The sequence below is a fragment of the Strigops habroptila genome, chromosome 4, assembly GCF_004027225.2.
Source record: "Strigops habroptila isolate Jane chromosome 4, bStrHab1.2.pri, whole genome shotgun sequence".
Classification (NCBI taxonomy): domain Eukaryota; kingdom Metazoa; phylum Chordata; class Aves; order Psittaciformes; family Psittacidae; genus Strigops; species Strigops habroptila.
The window spans coordinates 5,366,705-5,391,715 of record NC_046358.1 but is presented as its reverse complement, the minus strand read 5'-3'; the positions used below and the strand labels follow the sequence as shown (position 1 = coordinate 5,391,715).

General features: G+C 46.2%; 1 protein-coding gene across 5 annotated transcripts in view; it reads left to right on the top strand.

Annotated features, from left to right (window-relative positions):
• Window positions 1-24,158, top strand: part of SLC39A13 (solute carrier family 39 member 13) — a 139,773-nt gene extending 115,615 nt beyond the window's left edge. For 2 of the 5 annotated variants that reach the window (XM_030482777.1, XM_030482773.1), the window contains 9 exons: window positions 9,680-9,979; window positions 10,409-10,522; window positions 12,087-12,208; window positions 13,471-13,623; window positions 18,789-18,878; window positions 19,230-19,280; window positions 19,655-19,787; window positions 19,925-20,024; window positions 21,463-24,158. In XM_030482777.1, coding sequence (XP_030338637.1) covers window positions 9,712-9,979; window positions 10,409-10,522; window positions 12,087-12,208; window positions 13,471-13,623; window positions 18,789-18,878; window positions 19,230-19,280; window positions 19,655-19,787; window positions 19,925-20,024; window positions 21,463-21,538 — 1,107 coding nt within the window. In that variant the 5' untranslated portion in view covers window positions 9,680-9,711 and the 3' untranslated portion in view covers window positions 21,539-24,158. Of the gene's footprint in view, window positions 1-3,128; window positions 3,212-8,397; window positions 8,559-9,679; window positions 9,980-10,408; window positions 10,523-12,086; window positions 12,209-13,470; window positions 13,624-18,788; window positions 18,879-19,229; window positions 19,281-19,654; window positions 19,788-19,924; window positions 20,025-21,462 lie in introns of those variants that run through there. The other 3 variants (XM_030482775.1, XM_030482774.1, XM_030482776.1) reach the window with 3 other exon arrangements.
• Window positions 24,159-25,011: the final 853 nt, after the last annotated feature.

Sequence of the window (25,011 nt, the reverse complement as noted above, 5' to 3'; positions counted from 1 at the left end):
GCCCATGCCCCATCTGCCAGTGCTTAACATCTAGTCTTACACGTGGGCCCTCCAGGGATGTTTCATGTGCCCTCTCCAGAGATTTTGCTGAGGCTCTGGTACCCTTTCTTTGCAATTAATGCACTTTTAGAGCACCATTCATGTCCTTTTTCAAAAGCGAGCTTCTGACTGTACACCAAAAAGAAATATGTTTAAGAATGTCCTGGGGGTGGAGTGCCAAGAGCACTGTTAGGTGTGAGGAAGCATGAATTTACTTCCATTCCATTCCATTCCATTCCATTCCATTCCATTCTCTTCCATACTAAGCCACTTTGATCCCTTTCTTAACAACTTTTATGGTGGAAATTCAGCCGCCAAAATGTCTCCTAGGAAAGAGTCCAGCTCCCCCTGCAGTGGCTTGGGAGCCAGACTCCTCGAGGGGGTCCCCTCCTTCAACCAAAGCAGATGCTTGACAGGCTTTCGTGGACACTCAGGGTTCAAATTCCAGTGAGGCTGTGCCTGGCTAAGGGAAAGCCTCCCACAACTCCGCACTGATCAGGGGAAGGTTTAGCACCATCCCTGAGTTTGGGGTGTTCCCATCCTGCCTCACCTCAACGCGGGGAGGTGGCCACTGGTGCAGCCGTACCATCCTCATTCCCCAACCCTCACTGCACACAGAGCCCAGGTACCAGGCTGAGCTGGAGCTGCGATGTCAAGACCCAGCTCTCATGTAGTGTTACCCGTGGGTTTAGCTGCTTGTGCCCAGTAGCTGTGCGAAAGATCAGATCTAACCTATCAGGTTATTGTATCTTCTGCCGCTGGTGAAGTTCCGTTTTCCCGCTGCCAGCCGCTGTAGCTCAGCTCCGGCAGCGACGGGGAAGCCGCTCCGGGCCCGGGGATCGCGTTTTGCGGGCGGGGGGCACCCCCGGGCGGTGCCGCTGCAGAAACGCAGCTTCTGGTGCTCCGAGCTACCGGGAGCCACAAACTCCGGCGACCTCCAGAGCCCAGTAGGCGAGTGAGAACAACTGATTTTCCATTTATCCTTTCACATTTATTCCATCCTTTTGTTTTCAGCTTGAATGCTCTGAACAGATTTTTCAGATTGGAGACGTAGCCAATAGCGTGGTACTTTGTCAAAGTAGAACTTAAAAAAATATTAATAATTTAAAAAAAAAATCAATCTGTTCACAGCATTTGTCATCCATTAGCTGATATTTTTGAGTGAATTTTTATCAGTAAACAAGTTATTTACCCCAAAGATGTGCCAAGCTCCACTGGTATGTCTTGGCTTTTGTGGCTGCACCCACCTCTGTTTTAATGGATGGCACTGAGCTATAATGGGTTTACATTCTCTTCTGGAAAGCTGCTTCAGTTCCATCATTGCCCCACCCTGGCAGAAAAGACACCACAAAGACTGTAAACAAGGGTAAGCACTGGAGACACCCAAGTAAAGATGTTAGAGAGGCGAGAACATCAGTTGCAAGTCAAAGAGAACTGGATATATGGTGTCTGGTTTTGTCTGTCTGCCTTTAAATGTGATCTGTTTGGGGTTTTTTCTCCTCAGCTGGGGAAATAATTCAGTAAAGAATACAAAACCCTCCATGTCATTGTCAGAGAAATCAGGCTGAAGCAACTCTGTGGGAGAAGGTCCCACGTCCCTGCTCCAGCCATCTAACTACTGGCTCTTGGACCCAGCCTGCTGGACTCTGATCTTGCCATGCTGATATCTCAACTAGCGCTGCAAATTCACAGTAGCAGCCACCAGCTATGAGAAAGCTCCATGTGGTGCATTAGCAGCTGCCACCTGGGGACACAAGCTGCTGAGTGCCCATTTCATCCCAAATTCTCTTGTGCTGGCTTACGGTGGGATGCCATAAAACCTGAAACTCTACAGCACTGAAGACTAAAGCAGACTCCCACTGATTTCTCGGAGACCATGATACCTCTGTTGATTGCACCAGTCTGAAATGCTTGGCATGCCTTGGTTTACCTGAGGAGGTGCCTGTTGTAGCTGTGGTCATCACAGTATGACCCACCGGCTGCAGAACACAAGAACCATGAATCTTAAAATTTGAGAATAAAATGCAAAATACTTTGTCTTTAAAAGTTCCCTTTCAGAATTCAGCTTCTATATAAGCATTCTGCTTGCAAGTGAGAAAGGCGGGACTTTTCTTTAGCTGCATTTGCAGCGTGGTTGTAGGTAGGGTTGTGTTCCTGTTACACGAGTGCAGAAAGAGCAGCTAAACCAGTGCAGGCGACTGCAGCTGACTTAATTCCCATGCTCCAGGGCATGACATTGGTATGATGTAATGAGGCCAGGGCAAAACCATAGGAAGAAGCGTCAGCATCAGCAGTGCCTCCTTGGGGAACGGGATTCATTACTAAAACTGGAGTGAGAAACAAGTTCTGCGTCACAGGGAAAATGGTAAGAGATGGAACTAAGAGGTCCATTGGTATGTTTTGGAAAGTGTCCGTACTGGAAACCAGATAGCTCCAAACTACCTCAGCCTGGATAAAAGTAAATCTCTGCTCTTCTCTGACCTAGTCTGAAGTTTCTGCAAACCTCTGTGAGAACCGTGGATGTTCTTCACCACTAGTAGTCAGGATAGTGGTGCTTATGGGCTCTGGGGTTACACACGTGTCATCATGAAGGTTGTGCTGAATCTGTAAGGAGCAGGCGAGTATGTATAAGAGCTGCTCTAGTATTTAAAAACATCTGGAAGCTAAAACTTAGTGCAGGCTTCCATACAATTCAGATCCAGTCAATTAAAGTAAAAAGGCCTCATAGCCACGTTCTGGACGGCCGGACTCCTGCAGTGCCTGTGTGTCTCTGTCCCCCTGCCCACAAGCTCCTGCTGGGGATCCGCTAAAACCTCTAAGGACCGTGGGGGGGTGATTCCTCCGGGCCGGGCCGGGCCGGGATCCCCGGGGCACCGCGGGGCTCCGTCCGCCCCCCCCGGTCCGCTCCTCCCGCCCCGTGCCGCTGGGGGGCGCCGCGGGCGCGGGGGGGCATCCGGCAGGAAGCGCGGCCGGTGCCCGCCCCCCCGCGGCGGAGGCCGGAAGCGCGTTCGGCGGCGGGTCTCCCCCGGGGCGGCGACGCTGGTGCCGGGGAGGCCGGGACCGACGTGGCCGGCCGGGGGGGGGCGGAGCCGAGGGGCCGCCGGGCGGGGCAGGCCCGCGCCGAGCCGCGGCTGGATGGCAGCGGCGGACAGGGGCACGGCGGCGGTGCACGGTAACGGGGGCTGGCGGAGCGGGAGCGGGGGGGTCACGGGGCTGCCCCCCGCTCCGCTGTTGCGGCGGGGAAGGGGGGAACGGCGGGGGCAGGGTGCGGCCGCGCAGCTCAGCCCCGGGCGGCGGCGGGACGGAGGCAGCGGGGCCGGCGACGGGCAGCGCTGCCCGCACGGAGCCGAGTCCCGCAGCGGCGGGGCCCGGCCCGACCGTGCGCGGAGGAAGTTTGGGAAACACGGTGAGGGCAGCGCCTGGCCCGGCCGCTGCTGCCGGGAGCCATGCCCCGGCCCGGCGGCACCGCGGGCTCCGCGCCGCTCGCTCCCGGCTCCCCCTGGGCTCCCGCGGCCGGCATCCCCCCCGGTCCAGCCGCCTTTGCCGTGTGGCTGCCGCTGCGGGCGCGCTGGGGCCGAGAGCTCAGTCCTCAGCGGAGAAAGTTTTGGAAGTGTCTGTTTTGGAAGTGTCTGTTTTGGAAGCCGCGGGGAGGTCTCGGCGCTGGGACCGCACATGGGCCCTGGGGGGAGACTGAAGTACCGGCCCGGCGAGGTGCGTGAGCAGGGTAAATCACTGCCCCCACACCGCCGTGGTGTTAGAAACAGTGACAGGAGCGAGGCCGCCGTTAATCCCCTGCAGACAGGAGCCGGGCCCGGCTGGGCCAGGGCTGCAGCACCGGAGAGGGCTGTGCTGGGGGTTCTGCCCGGCCTCTGCCCCAGGCTGCCGCGGCTAATGGGCTGGGAGGAGAAATCTCAGCCAGCCCTGGGCTGAACGCCATTGCCCGATCGCAAACTTTCCTCTTTCATGATGGGAAGGATGGGGAAGGAGTCGCTGTCTCCCAAACTACGTTTTAACCGTGTTTGAACAGTGTTTTAACTGCCTGCCTTGCCAGCTCTTAGGTTGCGCGGGGTCTGTAATCTCTTCTGATCTGCGATACCCCATCGTTCTTAATCCTGTGCATCTCCAGCCTTTGGCTGTGCACGCTGTGATGTGCGTGATTTGCAGAAGTCGAGTCTCTCTGCAAAGTGGTTTTGATGAGAGGGATGAGGGAAAGGGGAAGAAGGGTCCCACCGGAGCAGCGCGGTCCTAATGGTGGGCAGTGATTAAGGGAGGAATGCTCGGGGTGGGCAGTGGGGGGGCTGGAGACCTCGTGTGCCTCTGCCGAGGTCAGGGCTGCCAGGAGGAATACAAAGCTCTCCACAGGGCTAATGGAGGGAGGTGGCTTGTGGAGAAATTTTTGGCTGAAAATTATGCTTCCTCCCTGGAAAATAACTTTTTTTTCCATTCCATGCAGTGCTCTTTTGCAACTGTAAGATCAGGCTTCCAGGGAAAACACTTGTAAAAAAGCCTTTTCTTTTTCATGTTTTTCCTCCCTAACAACATCTAAAATGTTATTGTGTGGCAATGAGCAATTGTGCTGAGACAGATGAAGCTGTGTGGTCTGAAAAGGCAGTGTCTCGGAGGGGAGGAGGTGGGTGGCTGCAGGAATCGTCGTCGTGTCAATATTCTATCTTCTCTTTTCCAGTAGGTTTTCCCTTTGGCATTTTAAGTTTTGTCCGTGCTTTCTCTGGCACTGCCTGCTACAGAGCCACCAGGGAGGAGGACAGGAGCTCATCTGCCTTGGTGTGCAGCCTGCCCCTACGCAGGGGTGTGTAAATGGCAAATCTCATTTGTTTGTTTTTCCTGAGCTGGGAAGACCTCATGGTTATTCCAGTCCTGAGGCTGTTGCAGGAGGAGCTGAGCAGGTCTGACTCCTGAATCATAGAATCACAGCATGGTTTGGGCTGGAAGAGACATTAAAGCTCATCCAGTTCCAATCCCACTGCCACGGGCAGGGACACCTTCCACTAGAGCAGGTTGCTCCAAGCCCCTGTGTCCAACCTGGCCTTGAACACTGCCAGGGATGGGGCAGCCACAGCTTCTCTGGGCACCCTGTGCCAGTGTCTCACCATTCTCACAGTGAAGAATATATTACTAATATCTAACCTGATGGTGACAGGGTTGTGGTCTGACCCGGCTGAGAGCTGTGATCCCAAATGGCATTGTCAAAACTGACGAGTAAATGATGCACTGGCTGTTTCTCTCCCATGCATGTCCTTAAATAGACCATATACTCTTCTTGAGAAAAATATGTATCTATAACCCTGGTTATGCCTCTGCCTCAGTGACCACAGACTTCTCTGAGAACCTGCAGGTGCTTTCTCTAGAAATTTCTCCAGACCTTCTCTAGTTGAGTTCCTGAAACCGGAAGCTGTTGTCTAAAATCAGGCGTAGGTAAAGACTTCTTCCATGCTCTGCAACTTTAGTGGCAGGGTATTATTTTCTCCCTTAATCTTCTTTTGTCCTAGGGCTACATCCCAACTGCTCCTTTTCTTCCTCTTAAATATTTGTCTTAGGAGCAGCCGGTTTGAATTCAGAGACTTTACAAACATTAAGTAAACTTGGTATCTCATGAGGAGCATGTACTAATAAGATAGAGAAGCAAAGGGGCTATAGAGATAAAAAGTGCATTTCGTTGAGCAAGTGATTACAATATGTTAGGAAAAAAGCAAATGCTGGGATTATGCTCTAAATAATTAGCTTGGTGTAAAGATCAGATCAGGTGTGTCCTGGATAATGTCCCAAGTTCCTTGTAGGCATTTTATAAGCATCAGGAATTTATTGCATGAGATATGGGGATGTTCTTGAGCCACAGGGTAATGATGGTCAGGCAGCACAGGTTTCAAGAAATGTACGGGGTTTTCCTTGTGTGAGTAACAAGAGAAGACAGACCCGTGGGCCACAGAAGGTTGACCAACATAAATGTGATTAGGGGAATCAGTTTTATACCTCTTTATGCTTATTTACTGTCCTTTTCTGGAGGAACCTGGTCCATTTTGCTGCTGGAAGAAGGACATGTATGCAGCCTGTTTTTAGAGCCCTGAGCATGCCCCTTGTCCTGTGTGCTACTGCCTCTCTCCAGGATTTTGGCCATTTAGTCTCAAAGACCATTTCATGTGTCCCTTGGGGCAGACGTGGGCTGTGAGTGTGGAGGAAGAGATGGAAGGAATGGACTTGTTGAATCAATTGCAGTGATTACTTTTCCAGACTGAGTTCAAAAGCCGTGACAACAGGGTTGTGGAAGAGGCCAGTTTGTGCCACTTCCCATCATTGCCAAGCTGCAGAGAGCAGTCATTTTGCTGCGTGTGTTTCTTGCCTCTTCACAGGCATGTGGTGGTTGTATAAATCCTGGTTTTAAATATTCTTTTCTCTTTGTTCCTTACAAAGAAGCCGTTCTCAGTCATTTTCTAGGTCTAATCCTGTCACAAAGGAAGAGGGTGTCCATCAGGCTTGCTCTGGGGTTGGAAAGGTTGCCCGTTTTTTTTTAAAGCAGGAAATTCTCTAATTGCAGGTTGTTATGCAGCAGCTAGTAAGCAGAGAGAAGGCTGTGGCTGGTGTAATGTGCTTGAAGAGTCCCGTCACCTCCCTGTACAGATGCCTGTGTGGCTAATGGCTTCAGCCTGCATTGGTACTTGGGACAGAGCTACCCATTAGGTACCATGTTAGGGGACGGCTAACATTTTAAGAGCTTCCAGTCTCCCCCACTGGAGAAATCTGGAGGATTCTGTGGCATAGTTTTACCATAGTTGTGTGTGTCTGTGTGCATAGTTTTGTGGGGAGCCTGAATCCCAGTAAGGGGAACAAGGGGGCCTGGCAGCTTCCCAGGTAAGTTCATGTGGTGGAGCTGGGCAGAGGGCAGCATCTCTGGTCCATCAGACTTCCTTGCAGTTGTTACTAGTGCTCAGAGCATCAGCTCAGCACCGGGAGTGGTTCTACCAATAGTGCTTTACAGCTGAAAACCTGTCCCCTTTCCTAGGGTCCTGCCAGTGGAACAAGGATCTCTCCAGTTTACATCAAATTATAGGCATAGGGCTAGAGGGACTTCAAGAAGGGACCTAGTCCTTGCAATGAAACAGCAACTGCATCAGGTGTTTATTCTTTTTCTCAAAAGAACTGAAAAAACCCCAGTGCTGGAGGTTCTGCATCACAGATAACCTGTATCGCCACTTCAGCACCATGTAAATTTGCTTCTTCATATCTAGGCTGAATCTTGTTTACCATTTGAGCTGATGCTACAATGTGGAAAAAGAGTTGAGCACTTTCCCCCATTCTCGTGACTTTTATTGTATGCAGACCATAATGTTCTCTTCAGTGTTATCTTTTTAAGACTAAACATACCCAGGTCCTTCAGTTGTTTTTCCCAGGTCATCCTTTCTGCACTCTGCTTTTTCTTTCCACTGCAGTGTCTCGGATCTTTTTCATCTGTTTTATAGAGAAGAATAAGTGAGGTTGGGTGAAGTCTGTTGGCTAAAGTCTCACCTGTGTGGACTGGAATGGAATAACTGCTTCTGTGTCACACCTACAATATAAGGACAATAACACGTTCCAGGATGTCATTTGCCTACTTTGCTGGCTTGGAATTAATTTCTGAATCAATGTAATGTGTGTGTGCTGCTTTTTTTTTGTGGCACATTGGAGTTACTGTTCTCTCCCCCCTCCCTTAGATACAGATTGTACTGATCTTTACTGAGATTGTTTCAAGGTATGCCATAGGTAGTAGGTTTCCTGCAGCCTGATCAAAACGCTGCAGTAAGATGCCACAAAACTCTGAGCTGGGTTGAAGTTGCTATGTTGAGAGGGTTTTTTTTCTTGTGAAATAATAACAATTAAAAAAAGGGATGGGATTTTTCTGGGTCAGTAGAGTTTACGCTTGATCAGCTATTATCTTGCCACTAAAAGTTTAGTGGCTCTTGCACAGCTAGCCAAGCCGGTGTCTTCCCTGGCTCCTTCTTGCATCCTCCCTGCTCCTGATGTCTGTGGTCACTGTGCTTGGAGCTCAGTGTCCTCCTTCATGGGAGCTATGGGGCTCTGTCCTTTAATATTTGCTTGCTTACTGCAACTGGGCCTTCCTCCTGCAGTGATTTAGTTCAGGAACTGAAACTAGAAAAAGTTCAAGCCTTTAAAAATAACAGAGCTTTTCCTGCTAGTTTATTATGCCCTGCTCGCTTATGGAGCCAGGTATGAGTATGGGGAGGGGATGCTTTGATGCATCATGGGGGAATGGGGACAAGGAGCAACACTGCCCTTTTCGGCTGCAGTGAGCCCTTACATTGATTCCAGCACCATGAATTTTGTCTTGATAATTTCAGGCCCCTTTCTGTCTGGCTGTTACTTAATGCTTTGGTATCTTTATTACTTTCTTATCTTATAGGTAACTACAAACTGATCATTTAACTTGATCAAGAGTCTGTCAGAGGATTGAAGTTACTGGTCTGTAACTTCTTAAGTCTTCTGCCACCTTTTTTTTTCTTTTTATAAAGGTAGGTGAGGCATGATGCTTCTCCAGCCTTCTGTAGCCTTCCCTATTCAAAGATGGTCACTAACACTTCAACGATTACTTTGACTGGTTTCTTACATGCCTTCAGTTGAATGCTCTTATTCCCTGTCAGTCTAAAGCTGTTCTGAGAACATTTTTAAGGCATTCTTTTCTAACCCACTCTTCTCCCATTTCCAAATTAATTTTGCTTGTCACATTTCACTTTCTTCTGGAGACTGAAGGAGCATTTGCATTTCAGCCTTTGCATCATTTGCTTTTCTTTCCTGATTGCCCATGAGAGTGTAATTATCTTTATTTTCCTCTAATAACATGCCCACTTCTCTCCAGTTTCCTTGCGACTGAAGAGTTCTTAGTAACAGCTATGCTGGTTTTGACTAAGAGACCATCTAACCCATACCCTTCTAGAAAAGAATAAAAATAGGGCAAGTATATATGATATTTTCCAACTACTCATCCAGCTCCTTTCAGATAAGAGTATTGCCTGAGTCTAATGTGAGCTGTCTAACCATGAGCAATCAATAGATTTGTCTTTTTAGTACTTGTCCTGTCTTTTGTGTAGTCCATGTAAAATTTTCCATATTGGAAAAGGTAGCTGCTGATGAAGAGTCACATTTGTTTTGTTTTGAAGCTGACCCTCACTGGCTTCACGTGATGGCTGGTAGTACTTAACATCTGAAGAGATGGTGAATAACCTACCCCTGTTCACCATCTTTACACCACTCATGATTTTACAGACCTCTGTTATGTTGCCTGTCTTGCATCCTGATTTGTTACGTGGATGCAGTTCCATGGCAAAGAGAAGACATCTCTGGTCAGCATCTTTCACTGAAGTCTTGGGAAGGCAAGGACAAAGAGTCCTATTCCAGCTACGTAAGAGGAGATACTGAAAGCCAGACTCTTAAAAGATGTTTCACACCTGCAGTTTCATACACCTAAACAACCTTTCTGTCCTTTAGTGCTGTGTTGAAATCAGGAAGAGATTCAGATGTTCATGACCTGTGCTAGGATGCTGAGGGAGGGGATGGTGTGGCCAAGGCCTTTCCTCTGGGATGATGGGAGGGAATCTCCAGCACACTCAGGACTGCTCTCCTCTGCTCTTTCCAGAGATTGGCCAACCCGGCTGAGACCTCTCAGCGATGACAAAGCAAAAGCTTCTGCTTGATGGGACGCTCTCCTTGTTTCTGATTGTGGCCTGTGAAGCTCAGCAGCTCCAGACGGGTCATGTTGCTGCTAGTTCTGGTCCTCTGTGCGAGAAGGAGACACAATCCTTGGGAAACCTTTTCAGCAGCGAGCGGCTGGATGCCTGGATCTGTTCCCTCATCGGTTCATTCATGGTGGGGCTCAGTGGGGTCTTCCCCTTGCTGGTGATCCCGTTTGAGACAGGAGCTGCTCTGCGGTCAGAAGGTAAGCCTGCTACCTGCCTTAGTCTTTCTGAAGCCAGAAGTTCTGGGTTGTTACTGAGTGGCACAGTGATGAACAGCACCTTGTCACAGAAATACTGTCCTGTAAAAGAGACAGTCCATTTCTGATGCTTTAGTCTATACCTGCAAAACCTGCAAATGTGATGGGGAGTCCTTGGACAAATGCAAGCCCTGGATGGAGCTTGTACAAAGGGTATTGTTTGTTTTGCACCCTGCGTGGTCCAGAACCTCCCACTCACTGCTGTCCAGCCAACCAGTGCAGGGACTCCAGCTATTTGTTCTATGCTCTCTCCTTTGAAAGCTTGCTTTGCAGATGCTTCCAATTTAGGTCTCTTTGTGCAAAATCTCAGCTGGAGATGTTTTGGTTCCCAGCTGAGTTGTGATCAGTGTTTGGTGTGGGTTTTTTTTTTAGCTGGATCACACCGTTTGAAGCAGTTGCTGAGTTTTGCAATTGGTGGGCTACTGGGGAATGTGTTTCTGCACCTGCTTCCCGAAGCCTGGGCCTACACATGCAGTGCAACGTCAGGTATGAAAGCTTTATGTGCCTAGAAGCAGTCTATGCTGTGCCTACTGCTACATTCCATCTTGAAAACACATGTAATACTTCCTCTTTGTACTGTTCAGTCTTCCAAAGATTCTGAGATTGGAGGCTTCCTGAGTTGGCCACAGTTTCTTTATGTTTAGTAACTTGCAATGGATTTCTTGTCTACCAACTTTTCCTATCTTGGACACCTGTAAATCTCTGTTGATTTTCCTTTGTCCTTTCTGTAAGGAAAGGGGGTGCTTCTTTAACCTGATGGGAAGTTATAAATGTGTGAGTGGTCTGGTACATGAACATGTGCTCCATCTCAGGGAGGGGTTCTGCCCCATCAGGTCCATCTTGTCTATAAATCTGTCCCTATAACAGTGTTGCTTCAAGAGCCTCTTTATTGGGACTAACTGGGACCCCTCCACTGGATACTTCCATCTATGGAAGCCCAGATGTGTTGCCCTCTCAATCTTTGCTCAAGGAGAAGTCATGGAAAATTGTCTACAGAGCCATGACTAACATGGTAGAAAGGAATGGAAATGCAGAAGAAAGGAAATGCAGGTGATAGAAACCTGTGTTTGCCAGCAAACTAAACACTGTTTGGGTTGGGACAGAGCTTGTGGTACCCGTGTATCTCCTTCACCCATCAGATAAGGTTGTTGAAACCTGTAATGATTGTATCTGTCTGCTTCAGCAAACTGATGGCATAGAAGGCAAGTGCTGCTGCATCTCACCTGTTGAGAAAACAAGAAATCATTTCCCCTCTGAGAATGTGAGAAAGGGGGAAAAGGATGCCCTGGGTTTCCCAGACTTCCTTGCCCTTGTGTCCTGGGATTTCAGATCTGCTCGGCCATTGGTCTTTTTCTTCCTCGGCTCTAGCACTGCGAGCAGAACTTGCTGTGCTTTTCCCCCCTTTCTACAGTGGTTCCCAAATTACTCTGTTTTCCTGCTCTAGCTTGTTTGCTTCTGCCAGCCTGTCCCAAAGCATAAAGGTTTCGTTGACCCATGTAAGCCCCATTACAGAGTCATTCTGTTCTTCCACTGCAGTTTGGTCTCCAAGTCTGCAGCCAGCCTGAATGGGTGATTATCTCACAAGCTTGGCTCTAATTGAAAAGGAAGTTTATAGCTTTGGGCTTCATAACTTGCTCAGGTGTGTCAGAAAGGGGAAGGTGGGTCTGTAGCTCCACTAATGGCAGATTTCATGTCAGGACTTGCTGCTCAGTAGATGCAGCTGCAGGATTTTTGTTGATGTAACCTTCACTTGCCTCTGGAGCTCACTGAAATTCCCAGTGTTGTCGGGAAATACTCTGGATTGCACTAGTGGAGCAAAAGGGGGCTCTTACTCTGAGTTTCCAAGATGAGGATATCTATTAGGTCAAGAATGAGCAAGTTAAACTAATTTGCTTTGAGATATGTTTATTCTTTATTCCTCACAAGAGGTCTTTCCATTGTCATTTATGTCTTGGAACTGCTGGTTAAACTGTCTGGGGCAGGGTAGGTTCACACGTGGGAGATGCTGTGCACTTGCTAGTGTCATGAAGGTTTCTCTCTTGTCCCTCAGGAGAAGGGCAGAGCTTTCAGCAGCAGAAGCTACTGGGTCTCTGGGTGATCATTGGTTTCCTGACCTTCCTGGTGCTAGAGAAGATCTTCCTAGAGGAAGAAGAGAAGGAGTGCCCTGGCGTGGTAAGTTTTCAGCCGGAGGGGAGGGAGTGCTGCTCTGTTTAGAGCACTGTACTAAACACCTCATCTGCCCTATCTGACAGGCGCAGCAAATGATCCTGGAACTGTGAGCAGCTTGTCAATGCCCTTCGGGAGCTTTTTGCCACTTCTTTGACACTGGGCTTTAGAAGAAGGTGTTTCATCTCTGGGCTTTGGTTTTGTGGTTTTAGCTGAGATTTCTCACCTCCGGGCTTTGTTCTTGATGTGGTATGTGTAAAAGAGAGCTACCCTTTTATGGGGACTGGGAGCTGGAGCACTCTGCAGATGAGACTGTTGCTCAAGCAAGCTTTGAAGGATGACAGCTTGCTGATGCATGTTCCACTGAGCCATCGTGACTTATTTGCCTTCTGGGTCCTCAGCTGGGACGAAGACCAGTCTTCTCTGGAAGGTGTTCCTCACTGCTCCTCTTCTTTGGTATGGCCTGGACCAGGCCATTTGTTTGGGCAAATTTCTGTGTAAAACAGGTTTAAGGTTGGCCAGGTAATAGCAAGTAATGGTTCAGAGGAAAGTCACCCAGCTGCAAAGGGGCAATGTAGGCAGAGGTATCAGGAGACAACAGCTAGTCTTCAGACATCCGCACAACTCCTAACAGCAGCTCCTACAGACTGTTCAGTCCTTGCTGTGCCATGACTTTTGAGAGATGAAACTGCAGGTCAGGCACTGCATAAGAGCAATTACATGTTACTTTGGCTTGACATGAGACTTTAAAGTCTGAAAGGAACTTGATCTTTTCATTTACAGAGAGACTGAAGACTGAGGTGAACATTTTGTTTGGAAGCTGACAAATCCCAGCTATAGAGTGATTCTCTTGACTTAGTTATTTGATGCACCGGGGAGAGCAAAACTCTTTTTGCCCCGTCCCCTGCCCAGGTGGAGGTGTATTTCTCTGGGCAGCAGCTGCCAGCAGAAGTGGCAGGCTCAGTCCCTTGTCTTTCCAGAGGAACCTGGCTTATGCCAAGGCAGCATGATTCCAATTCCTCCTCTCTTTCTACTTTCCTTCTCTGGGTGATTGGGAAGTCTTTGTTCTTGTCTCACAGTGCAGATGTCACATTGCTCTCTGAAATCTGTCTCATTTCTGGCAGTTGTTATTAAATTAGGGTGCCAAAGCTGCTGATTTGCATTGGAAGGACAAAAGGATTAAGGGTGAAAATTGGATTTCTGATCCTGATTCATGCTTATTCATCACTGACAAAAAGGGAGTGACAAGTTGTTCTCCCCTAATTTAGGTCTGTGATTCCAAAGCACCAGCTGGAAAGATTCCAAATGGAAGTGGCTACGCACTGCCAAAAGTGACAGGCCAATCCCAAAGAGCAGGAACAGATTCAGCTCAGTGTAATGGCTCTTCTCGCCAGTCCTGTCCAACTGACAACAGAATCAAGGTAAGAGACTCACAAACTCACCTCCACATCTTATGTTATTGGGGCACCTATTTTAAAATTCAGGAGTTGTCTGTGGAAAGAACTGTGCCTGAGTGGGGAATTCAGTGCTTGAGTGACTTGTGCTTAATTTGCTCTGTCAAAGTGTCTGTGTGGGTCATAGCAGGGAGGAAATGGAGGACTTACGAGAAATCTGCACTGCAGCTTATGCCAAAGAGGCAAATCACTCTTGTGAAGGCATATGTCTGATGACGTGTGTTTTGGCTGAATCCTGAGACCAAAGTACAGTACTTTCACATTTTGCTACTCTACATCTTACAGTCATTATATCTTTATTTGCTTAAATTTTTGTGCCCTGATTTCTCTGTTCTCTAGTGCCTCCATTGTACCAATTGTGAGCTGCACCTTTCCTTTTAAGGCACCTTTTGGAAGCATTTTGACAGTTGAAGCTATCCACTGTAAGAAGTTCAGTTTCTCAGATCAGCAGTTTATCTGTTGCCAGAAGGGGCTTCTTATCCACTTCTGCCTCCAAACCTTTATCAATTCCTTTGCACTGGATGTCATCTGACCCCACAGTGAGCCTATTCAGGGAGCTTCATAGGCAAAGAATTAGTGCTGCTGCTTTTTCTTCCTTTTTCCTTTCCCCTCCCTAGGTTTATTTCTCTCCTAACTTCTTGAATCAGCTTAGCAGGTGGAGGAGGGAAAAGGAGTACTGTGCCACTGGGAAGTGGCTAACCTTTAGCTTGGCTTTGCTTTCAGTTTTATGGTACTATCTTTGTACTGTGGAAACCTTTGTCTGGGTGAACATTACACGTAAGAGAGTGAAGGACCGCTTTGGTGAAGGAGGACCTATAATTTGAGTTGGAAAGCCCATAAAAATGTGCAGGATTGGAGGATAGTAACTAAGAACAGAAAGTGCGGTTGCATGAGCTAGCCCAAACCTAGATACGTGGTCAGTCAGAGGCTCTTCAGTCTTTCTATTTTAGATCTGTTTTGCTGTAATTTCGTAGCTCTTACTACACAAGTAAGTGGAAGATACACTGAGGTCACTGGGCATTTTTGATGTCTGTCACATTCGTATAACCTATACAGACACTGCACAAACTGCAGGGTGCTGCATTGATGTTTCCAGAAGTGATAGTGAAGAAAAAAACAGTATTACTGGGTTACGAAACACTGCCATTACTTTAGAAAGGTTTATATGAAGAACCAGAGACTTAGAGGATGATTAGTTTACCACTGATTTCAAGCAGAAATGAAACACTGATGGGCGACACAATTGCTCAGGGCTTGCTCCTAATTCAAAAAAATAATAATGAAATTAATGTTAATTGATATGATTTTATGGAAGATAAATTCTTGTCAACCAAACTTTTTTCCCTGCCTTTTATTCAGTCGTAAGATTGTTTGATGAAGGTAATGATGCTGAGAAATGAATATAAAACATAACTTTCTCCCACATTCTAATAAAACTAGTACTGCATTAAATCAACTTTGCTAATATTAGCTCTATTAAAAACCAGTTATTCTGTATTATCAACAAGGACTGGATTAATGCAGCCCTCACGATTTCTGATTTTTCTAAGTGATTGTTTATAAAACCAGTATATCTTCACATTTGCAGATACTACATTACTTAAATGGCACATTGTGGCTGCACGAGGTCAGTGGTATTGGCTAAACAGAGTAACTTCATCAGAAGAGCTGAATTTTTAGCATGCTTTGATCCATGCAAATATTAAGGAATAGATTAGAAAGAATGCAGATCGTATTTACAAGATCGGGACAGTTTCTGGGAAGTCAATGCCTTGGAAAAAGGTATGAGAATCACAGTAGGAAATTGTTTGAACACATTCTTCCATTATGATGCTACAGTCAGGAGGATGGATGAGTAGGAAATAGTATGTAAGAGAAGAGGCAAGTGCTCTTCTTTCTGTATAGCAGTAATGAAACAGCTATCTGACTTTTTCCAATAGTGTTATTCACAATATCCAAAATACCACTGCTTGTTTGTAAAGGATTCAGGAAGGAGCTGAAATAATTACTTTAGGTTTGCTGTATTTGATAAGAAGTGGCTTTCTTTAGTCTTTAGCTCTGTAAATGTAACAGATCAGGGCTGACTTAACGGATACTAACACCCATGTAAGAGGCATGGCTAAATTTCAATAGTTAAAGCTATACCAAACAGTAGCAGACTAGAAATCAAAGGCAACTCTGTAACTGAGGGTAACTTGCCAGTGGACCAACTTACCCTAGAGACATGGTAGATTCTTTGTCACTTGTGGGCTTTAAGCTACGATTTAAGCTGCTTTCTACAAAATACATTATAGCTTAAGAAACAACGGGCTTTGTGCATAAATTGAGTAAAATTCTTTCAGTTGTGTTATGTAGAAGGTCTAGACAACCATGGAGAGCCCTTCTCAGTCTATCGACTGTTGTCAATATGCATGAAACAGAAACTAATGAGTTAACATGTAGCTTTAACTTTCTACTTTCAGAGCATATCATCTCAATATTTTAATAGGCTTTCTGGCAGGGTGGAAATTACCAAAACTACCGAGATCTTCCTCCGTTGTTAGCCTGTTTCCTTAGGCAACAACATAAGCAGTCATTCCATCTGTCTGTCCATCTGTTCTGCCCTTCATTTTCAATAACTTTTGAACCCATAATTAATTTTGCTCGAGTTCAAGAGAGGAGAGAAGTCTTGAGGGTAATCAAATTCCTGCAAGTTCCATAAAAATCAGCATGGCAGTAGAGGAGGAATGCAAACTAATGCCCTGTTGACAAACTGTGTCAGAACTCAGATGCTGCTTGGTAGGTCCCCCTGCTTGGCAGAGCAGCAGGTAGGTCTCACTGCCCCTATGGTGTGGGGAAGTGGCTGTCATCCAGTGCAAGGTGGGGAAGGTACATACGGGGAAACAGCATTCCTGGAAGTGAGCAAGGTAGGTGCCTACAAAGAAAAGATAGCAAACCATGGCAAGCCAGACTTCTTAGGTTCTACTATTCACTCAATAACCCCCTTTTTTGTTTTCAGAAAACAAAAAGGGAAATATACTATTTAAACAAAAAACGTCACCCTTCAGGGCTTAATGACCGGTAAGCTATCGGTCACCTTTTGTCCATTTATATTAGATCTTCTCTTTAGCTGCTGCTGTAATAATTTGTCCTAGCTTGAAAACTGCAGGTGGGAGGCTTCCTTTGCACCCAAACATAGATCAGTTCTGCCCTGCATTGCAGCCTTCATTCCCTTAGCAAGTAAAAATATTGTAGAGTACTTCTGCATTGCTTGTACTTTCTTTTTTTCCTATGGCACATGAGGTCCTTGCTGATTTGTAGAAGTATGTTTTATTGCACAGTGACATTAATTCTGAAGCCTGAACATAAACACTTCATCTGGCTGTGCTCTTTATGAGCAATGAGAACATCCTATTAGGGATTCACAGAATGTAAATGTCAGAGACTCATAACTGTCACATCAACCCAATTTATTTCTGAGCACTCCAAGGCTTTGCTTCTTTCAGTGACAGCTTTTGCCCAAGCCACTGACAAGAAAAAGTCATAATGTTTTAATCATGAGGTCTATTTTTTCCCTCTACAGTGGTATGGGAAAGCATTTTTGTGTAAAACTTCTGTGAATAATTATTACTCGCTTGTGGGGAAAAAGCAATCACATAATTCGCAACATGAAAAGCAGAACTATTAGACAGTCATATTTGACTAAAAATGAGGAGGGAGAAGTAAAACTGGTGTGTTTATGGGTCTGCCTGCATGCATCTCTTTGTGTTCCCTTTCTTACCAAAGCATGCAGGGAACTTCTGCATCCATTGTGGAGATGTTGCTTAGATTATTCACTTAACGTGATCTGTAGTAAGGCTTTGCTTAATTCTTTATTTTCCTCCTTAGTCATCAATGCACTTCTTAAAAGTTTACAGCTTATAAAGATGTCCTGAGATTGTGCAGTAGAAGTGCCCTGCAGAAAAGTGGTGCTTTGGAGAGAAAGACTTGACAGAAAGCCCCATATGGCAGGAAGAAAAGATGCCCCAAGCAGAGAGTGATAGAGACAGGGAAGAGCAGAAGACCAGAAAGGGCTCATGAAACCCATCAGCACTTGTGTTGTTTTTCCAGCTGAACTTTGGCATCTGATGCTATGGTGAAATAAGAGGTCAATAACACACAGTTTCTAGACAGTCTCTCCACTCACTGGATGCTGCCATATATCTGCAGTTAATATATGCCAGCTTAGTTCTTGCAGTCCAGAGAGAGCCTGGTGTATTGGCCAACACCTGGTTTGATAATAATTCAAACTGCAGTGTCTCAGGACCCACACAAAGTAGTTTTTGTTAAACCTGAGGGGAAAAAAAGCCCAGAAACCTGTGAGCAGGAGAGCTGTGGTGGTTTCCTCATAAATCACTTCAGGTCAAACACTCAGAATTTGTGTGGAGATGACCATAGCATGATAGGGAAGTCTAACATGGGAATGGACTTGTGAGGAGGGCAACTGCTTTATGCTTATAATTTAAAAAATGTATTTATATGCAAATACATAAACATGCTGTCCAGCCCTCTAGTAGGTGTTTTTTCGGTGACTGTCATCACTATCTTCTCTTTTTATTCTTTGTTAAGGGTAAAGCAAACCCACAAGCACAAGCTTTTTTAGTACGATGTTTGAAGATTTGTTTAGTTATAAAAAGCAATTTCAGCAACATTTGTTCTGTTGAATTGTTCTTGCCAGCTTTTTAAGAGGAGATATTTAACAGCTGCATATTAAAGTACGTGACTAGAAAACAAGGTCAGGTCATATCTGAAGCCAGTCACCTGTGTAAATTAGTCAGTGTTACCTAAAATGTTTTCAGCTTGGAATCAGATATATTCTTGCATTTTGGCTTTCCTCGTTTTCCTTTTTCTGTTTCTAAGGCTCTGTCATGTGCTTAAGATGATTATCCTCATCTCAGACAACACTTGCCTACCCTAAAACTTAGTTTACTCTAGAACTGAACATAATATTGAATTTGTACTTGAGCACTGACATAGTTTGTCTTCACCAGAAGAGCCATGCCCTGACGTTTCCCAGGTGATCGTACCTCCATATAACTTGTGTCTAAGCCATGTGTTTTCTTTTATCTTGTTATGTCTCTTCCTTTATCGGGGGCTCTTCCTTCTCTTTGCAGATTAGTGGATACCTCAATCTGCTGGCCAACACCATTGATAACTTTACACACGGCCTGGCAGTAGCAGCCAGCTTCCTGGTTAGCAGAAAGGTAAGGTTTTCTGTCACCAGTTGTGTGCTAACTGGAGAGGACTGTTCTCAAGTGTGATACAAGATGCAAAAAACCCAAAGATGCATGGAGTTTTCTCCTGTTTTCTGGAGAAATGGAGGGAAATTTTCTGAGAAATGGGGACTAAAATAAAAAGCAACCCTGTCCTGACCCTCTGATGGAGAACTTCTTCAGATTTGGGTCATGTTGGTCATTTGCTCTGATATTAGGGGAAGGGTTAGCTTGTCTACCCTCTGGTTGAACTTGGAGAAAGGGGCCTTGTCATGCTAATGGAAGCCTCATCTCTCAGAGCTGGGAGACTGTTTGCTAATCACCTTCTCTCCTCTGCTACAGGTTGGGTTCTTAACCACAATGGCCATTCTCCTGCACGAAATCCCACATGAGGTGAGAGGGTTTGGTATTCTGCTATCGTGAGGGATTACAGGGGTGCTTCATCTACTAAGAGGAGGGCTGGGTCTGGTTAACATTTTCTTGTGCCTGTGGAAGCTGCATCCTCTGGGAGATTGACATCATGGAAAACTACAAAGAGTCTTGAAGCATTGGTCTTATGGATGCCCTTTGTGACTGAGAACAACAGACTGGTTTGGGTTGGGAGAGACCTTAAAGATCCTCTAGGCCCAACCCCCTGCCACGGGCAGGGACACTTTCCACTAGACCAGGTTGCTCCAAGTCCCATCCAGCCTGGCCTTGAACGCTGCCAGGGATGAGGCAGCCATTCATATTTGTATTCATTAACTGTTAGCTTTTGGTTTTCTCAGGTTGGAGACTTTGCAATCCTACTTCGGGCTGGCTTTGACCGCTGGAGTGCAGCCAAGATGCAGCTTTCCACAGCTCTGGGAGGGATTCTAGGAGCCTGCTTTGCAATATGTGCTCAGTCACCAAAAGGAGCAGGTGAGGCTCCCTGATGGGACCTCTGGAGGAATGGGAGAGGGCGGGCTGTTGTCCCCATGTGTCTGTCTTCTTTCCCTTCTGTGTTCTCTCCCATAGCTTTGTCTCAGTAATAACCAAAGCTTTCTGTATTCGTGCAGGGGAAACGGTAGCCTGGATCCTCCCTTTCACTTCTGGAGGATTTCTGTATATTGCCTTGGTAAATGTTGTGCCTGATCTCTTGGAGGAAAAGAATCCTTGGTAAGTGTTCTCTCCTGTCAGAATCATAGAATAGTTAGGGTTGGAAAGGACCTTAAGATCATCTAGTTCCAACCCCCCTACCATGGGCAGGGACACTGCTGCAGCAGTTCTTGTTGACAGGGAATTAGGGATACAATCCTTCCCCATGCCTGCTCTGGGAGCACATGAGTGCCAGCTTTCCAAATCTCATGGGCAAGGCTGGAATCTAGATAGGCTGCAGTGCTGGTATTACCAGGTATTACTGGCAATACCCAGGTATTGCCTTTATATGGAACTACAAAGACCCTATAAAACATGAGAGCCTTCAACTGAGTCAGTCCCAAAGATCATGCTGCCATAGTATGTAGCAGGTTGCTCACAAACATGTCCAGCAAGGTGACCCGTTCCCCAGTCTGTCTTGTCAGCTTTTGGCATGTACTGGTTTAAGGTCTGTCTGAACCAGGGCCCCATAGAGCTGTGTGTGTCTGATAACCACACTGAAACTGTCCTTCACATGCTTCTCTCATCCCTTTTTGATCCTATCCATTACTTTGGGCTTCTGTGATCTCCCTTTGGCAGCAAGTTTGCATAGTTGGACTGCACTGTGTTAAGTGATGCTTCTTATTTGTTTTTTAGCCTGTTGCTTATTAAATTTGATTAGATGTCACTGTGTGAGTAGAAAATAATAGTTTTCTTCTCTTTAACATTCAGCATTTCATAGTCTGTTATTGTATCCCACCTCAGTCATCTCTCTTCTACCCTGGTATATATATTCTGGTACATTTGACCTCCCCTTACCTGTATTATTTTAGTTTCTTGCAGTCTGATTAGGGCTTTAGTAGGTCCAAATCCAGCTGTACCATAGTAAAGGCCCTCTCAGATCTGCTGGCAGAGAGGAGTGGTGGTGGAGAAATGTTAGTGATGAGTTGGGAGGTTGCTTTTGGGTTGATAACCTCTTGTGCTGGCAGAGCTCTTGGCAGAGTATGCAGAGGTGGTGGGTACATAGTGACTTCAATCCAGCCTGAACCTGAGATAGTGATAAAAGAATGGCAAAATTCATCAGCTTTTGTTTTCATTTTTCATAACTGTAGTTGTCAGCTGGATGAGGTCCCCAAAGTACCTGTGAACATGCTGTAGAAATGCTGGTTCTCTCGTGAGAGAAAGGACAGGAATATACACCTGGGTAGCTGCATGGCCAGCTTAAATTGTTTTTGAAACCTGAATCTGGGCCTTGCAGCTGAGCGGAACAAAAACATGTCATCTATAAAGTGATGTTTTTGTGACAACTTTGCTTGGGGTGCTGGGAAAGAGTCTTCTCAGCTGTGTCAGTGACTTCATACAGCTGTTGTGTTCTCCTTGTAGTAGATTTGGAAGGGCAAAGAACATTCGTGAGCCTTTACGCTGCTGCCTACTGAGACTTGGTCTATGGCTCCTCCTAATTTTGCTGTTTCTTTCCCAGGAACTCCCTGCAGCAAATTCTGCTCCTGTGTACAGGCATTACAGTCATGGTGCTACTCTCGCTCACAACTGAGTGACCTCTGCGCAGACCTCATGATGCCTCCCAGAGCCACCACAGTGACTCTGAGCTGTTACAAAGCAATAAGGAACACTAATGTTACTTCCTATGTGTGTGCGTGCAGATCTGGCTGCTAGTATGAGAAGCAGGTGAGAAAGAGTTCTGGGTGTGCAGGACTTCGTTCCCTGGCTCTCCTATCCCTGTTCTGCTAAAATCCACACATCAGGGCTTCCTTTTATTTTCTCCTTTTTGTTATTTTTATGGAGCAAAAGATAAAGTGAGCAGAAATGAACTGAAAGCTGCTCCACAGCGAATGGACAATGTTTCATTTGGTTCGTTCAGATGGAACCACACCTCCCAAGCTCTTGTGTGAAAACAACAGAAGTGATTCCTGAGCTGATGAAGAAGAAGGACCTTTCCTGCCACTTTGAGGGCTGGAGGCAGAACAAGGATGGCAAAGCAACAACAAACCAACAGCTTTAGCCAGAACTCCCTACCCATGAGGAGTTCACGGTGCTATGAGTTAGAGGGGAAAGAACCCTTTCCAACTTGATCTCCAGCTTTTAATTGACATCACTTGTTCCTATTAGCGTCAGCAGTCCACATCTTTGGTCTATTTTGTATTTGTTTATGTTAAAATCGAGCCAAAAGCTTGAGGCACTTTAGGAGAGGTCACTACAATTAAATGGCTCAGCTTGGTGATTACTTGCCTCAGCCCTAACCACTCCAGTACCAGCACAGCCTGTTTATCTGAAAAATGGTCAGTAAATGTTTCTTCTGTTGCCATGCTACCAGCTCCCCTGCATCTGGAAGGAAGCTGTTGTGACTGAGCTCCCTCTTCTCATAACCATTAGCTGAACATGGCTGAGCCTGCTCTCACACACCATCTGCCCCACACCATGTTTCAGAGCTCTCTTGTGGTGTGGCATGTTAGCCCTGCCTGGCATGCTACATGGCAGAGGTCTGGGCATTTGGGGCAATAGTTGAACACTACAGCCTGGTCAGCAGCCACTAGCTTTTCCTTTGTTCAGTGTAGCCTATTTAAGAGCATGCTATCACCAAAAAATAGATGGTAGCCTATTTCCAGGCTTCTTACCTCACAGTGGAGTTAGTCTGTTGGGGATGAATGGATAAGAAATATCTATTTCTTATCTTAAAGGAAGGGGCACAGCAGCAAAGAATGCTGGAGGGTGAAATGGGAAGGGTGAAACTGCTGGTGGAAAGATTTTAAATATGGGTCTAGAAGAGCTGTGTGCTAAAAGTGGGTCTAGAAAAGCTTTGTGCTAAGTAGGAGAGAGGGTTACAATAAGTGTGCTTTAAGAGGAGTTTTCTATTGTATGACACTTGGGATAAATTTTTGGGCAATTTGAGACCAATAAAAATAAATGACATTTCTAGTGCTTTCCTGCATTCCAGCTCACAGGGTTGAGCAGGCCATCATTCCACAGGGCTGGTTTGTTGCCACAGAGATGTACACAATTAGTAGATCATCCCTTCTGCAGAGCTTATCTTTGCTTAAGTCTATTTAAAAACAGGTCTAATTGAACTAGCAGAGTCATTGCACACAAAACAGGTGCCAAAATATGAATTGCACCAACTCAGCTCTGTCCTTAAACAGCTTCTGTAAATCAGCACAGCCCTCCAGTCTGCACAGGGCCTTATCAAGAAGGATCATGCCTTGAGAGGGCGATTTGGGTCAGAGCAACAAGGCAGGTATGCTGCCCACAGCAGAGGCATTTACTTCCCGAAGAGATTCCTGAACTGTTGACACAGTTCTTTTTTTATGACAGCCCCTGTCCTAGTTTTCAGCGCAGGAGAGCTCATGCTCGCAGTGCTCACTGCCCAGGAACTGCTGTCTGAAATGTTTTCACCTTTCCTTACCCCGAGCTTACACCAGTAACTTGTTTCACTGCAACAATGAGGGAGGATTAATGTAATTTTATTATTCCTCTTTAAAAGTTGCCTTCCTTTGCCAACTACTCCCTCCAGTCTGAAGGTAGCATCCACTTCCTGCTTTCCTGGAAGGATTAATCTGATTAGCCTGCAGGGACTGGGGGAATATGCTAACCCTATAGTTATAGCCTTGGGGGTGTCCCTTCAGCTCAGCTCAACGGACCTTGTAGTAGGGATCTGGAGGAAGGAGGTTTGCACAGAAAGACGTGCCTGCTGTTTCCCAAGATGAGGCTGGCATTTAAGTTGAGGCATTGCCAGGTGAGTGCCCATGAGTTGGTGTTATTGCATCAGCACTGAGCCTTGCCAGGACTGAAAACCACAGTCAGTGCTCAGTGTTCAGGAATGTGAAGTGGATGACACTGAAGAAAGAATTTCGGAGTTGTTTTTCTTGGCTGCCACAACAGACCTGGACAGTCTGCGGTTCTTGGGAAGATTCCTGGGTAGCACAGGGCTTGTGGGAGGGAGAGGCTCCTTAGTTTTCCAGTACATCAGCCCTGGGGCTGAGGATGAAGAGCCTTGGGAGGAAATGGAATCACTCCACCACATTTGTCACTTTTGGAAATGCAGAGAGAATTGTATTTTCTAGCTCTATTTTTTCAGCTGCTCTTATGCATTTTCCCCCTTCATCTGTATTGGTCTGCTCTGCATGGAGACAATAGAGATGAAATAAATGGTTTTCCATGTGGGTTTGTGGTTTTTTGTTTCCTTTTCTCCTTCTGTTTAAGCTTCTACTTTTCTTTGAATTACAAATTCAATTCAAATTTCATCTGAATTAGAGTATCTCTGGGTTAGTCTAGAGAAGTCTGGGCTCTGCCTTGCCCTCCTTTCTACTCCTCAGACTTTCACAACTGAAAGAAAAGGTGCTAATCCAGTTTCCTGTTCCTGCTGCTGTGGCACTGAGAGCCAGGAGTAGTGTGGTCTGATTCTAATTCTTGGCTGCTAGTCTGGGTTCCCTGAAAAGTATCACCAAGGGAGTTGCTCCTCTTTGAGGGGAGAGGTTGCATGGTGATTGTCCAGAGTTTTGCAACCATATTCTGTTATGATCAGTTATTTTCTTAATCTGAACTACTCTATCTGGTATCATAGAATCATAAAATAGTTAGGGTTGGAAAGGACCTTAAGATCATCTAGTTCCAACCCCCTGCCATGGGCAGTTAACACTAAGCTGGTTACCTGCCATGTGGGATAAAGGCACGTTCGTCAAATGTTCTGTGTAGTCCAGGAAGAACTAAAAGGATTTTCTCTACCCTTCAAAAATGGATTCAGAGCATGTCTTATCCCACTCTTCATTTGGAAGATTTTCAGCCTATAAATATACTGAATGATACTACATGGCTCTTGGTTCTTACCAGAAGTCGTCTTTCAGAAGGAAAACCATAACCCAAGATCTGGAAGATGAAGACAGGTAGGTGATCAAGGGCATGACTTCACCACCTGGGGATTTTGCCAGCCATCTACATTTTGGAATCTGTGTCCCTGGCTTTGCCATGCTCTACTGGCTGTGCTGGTACCTCTGCCTATAGGGCTGTGCTATGAGCC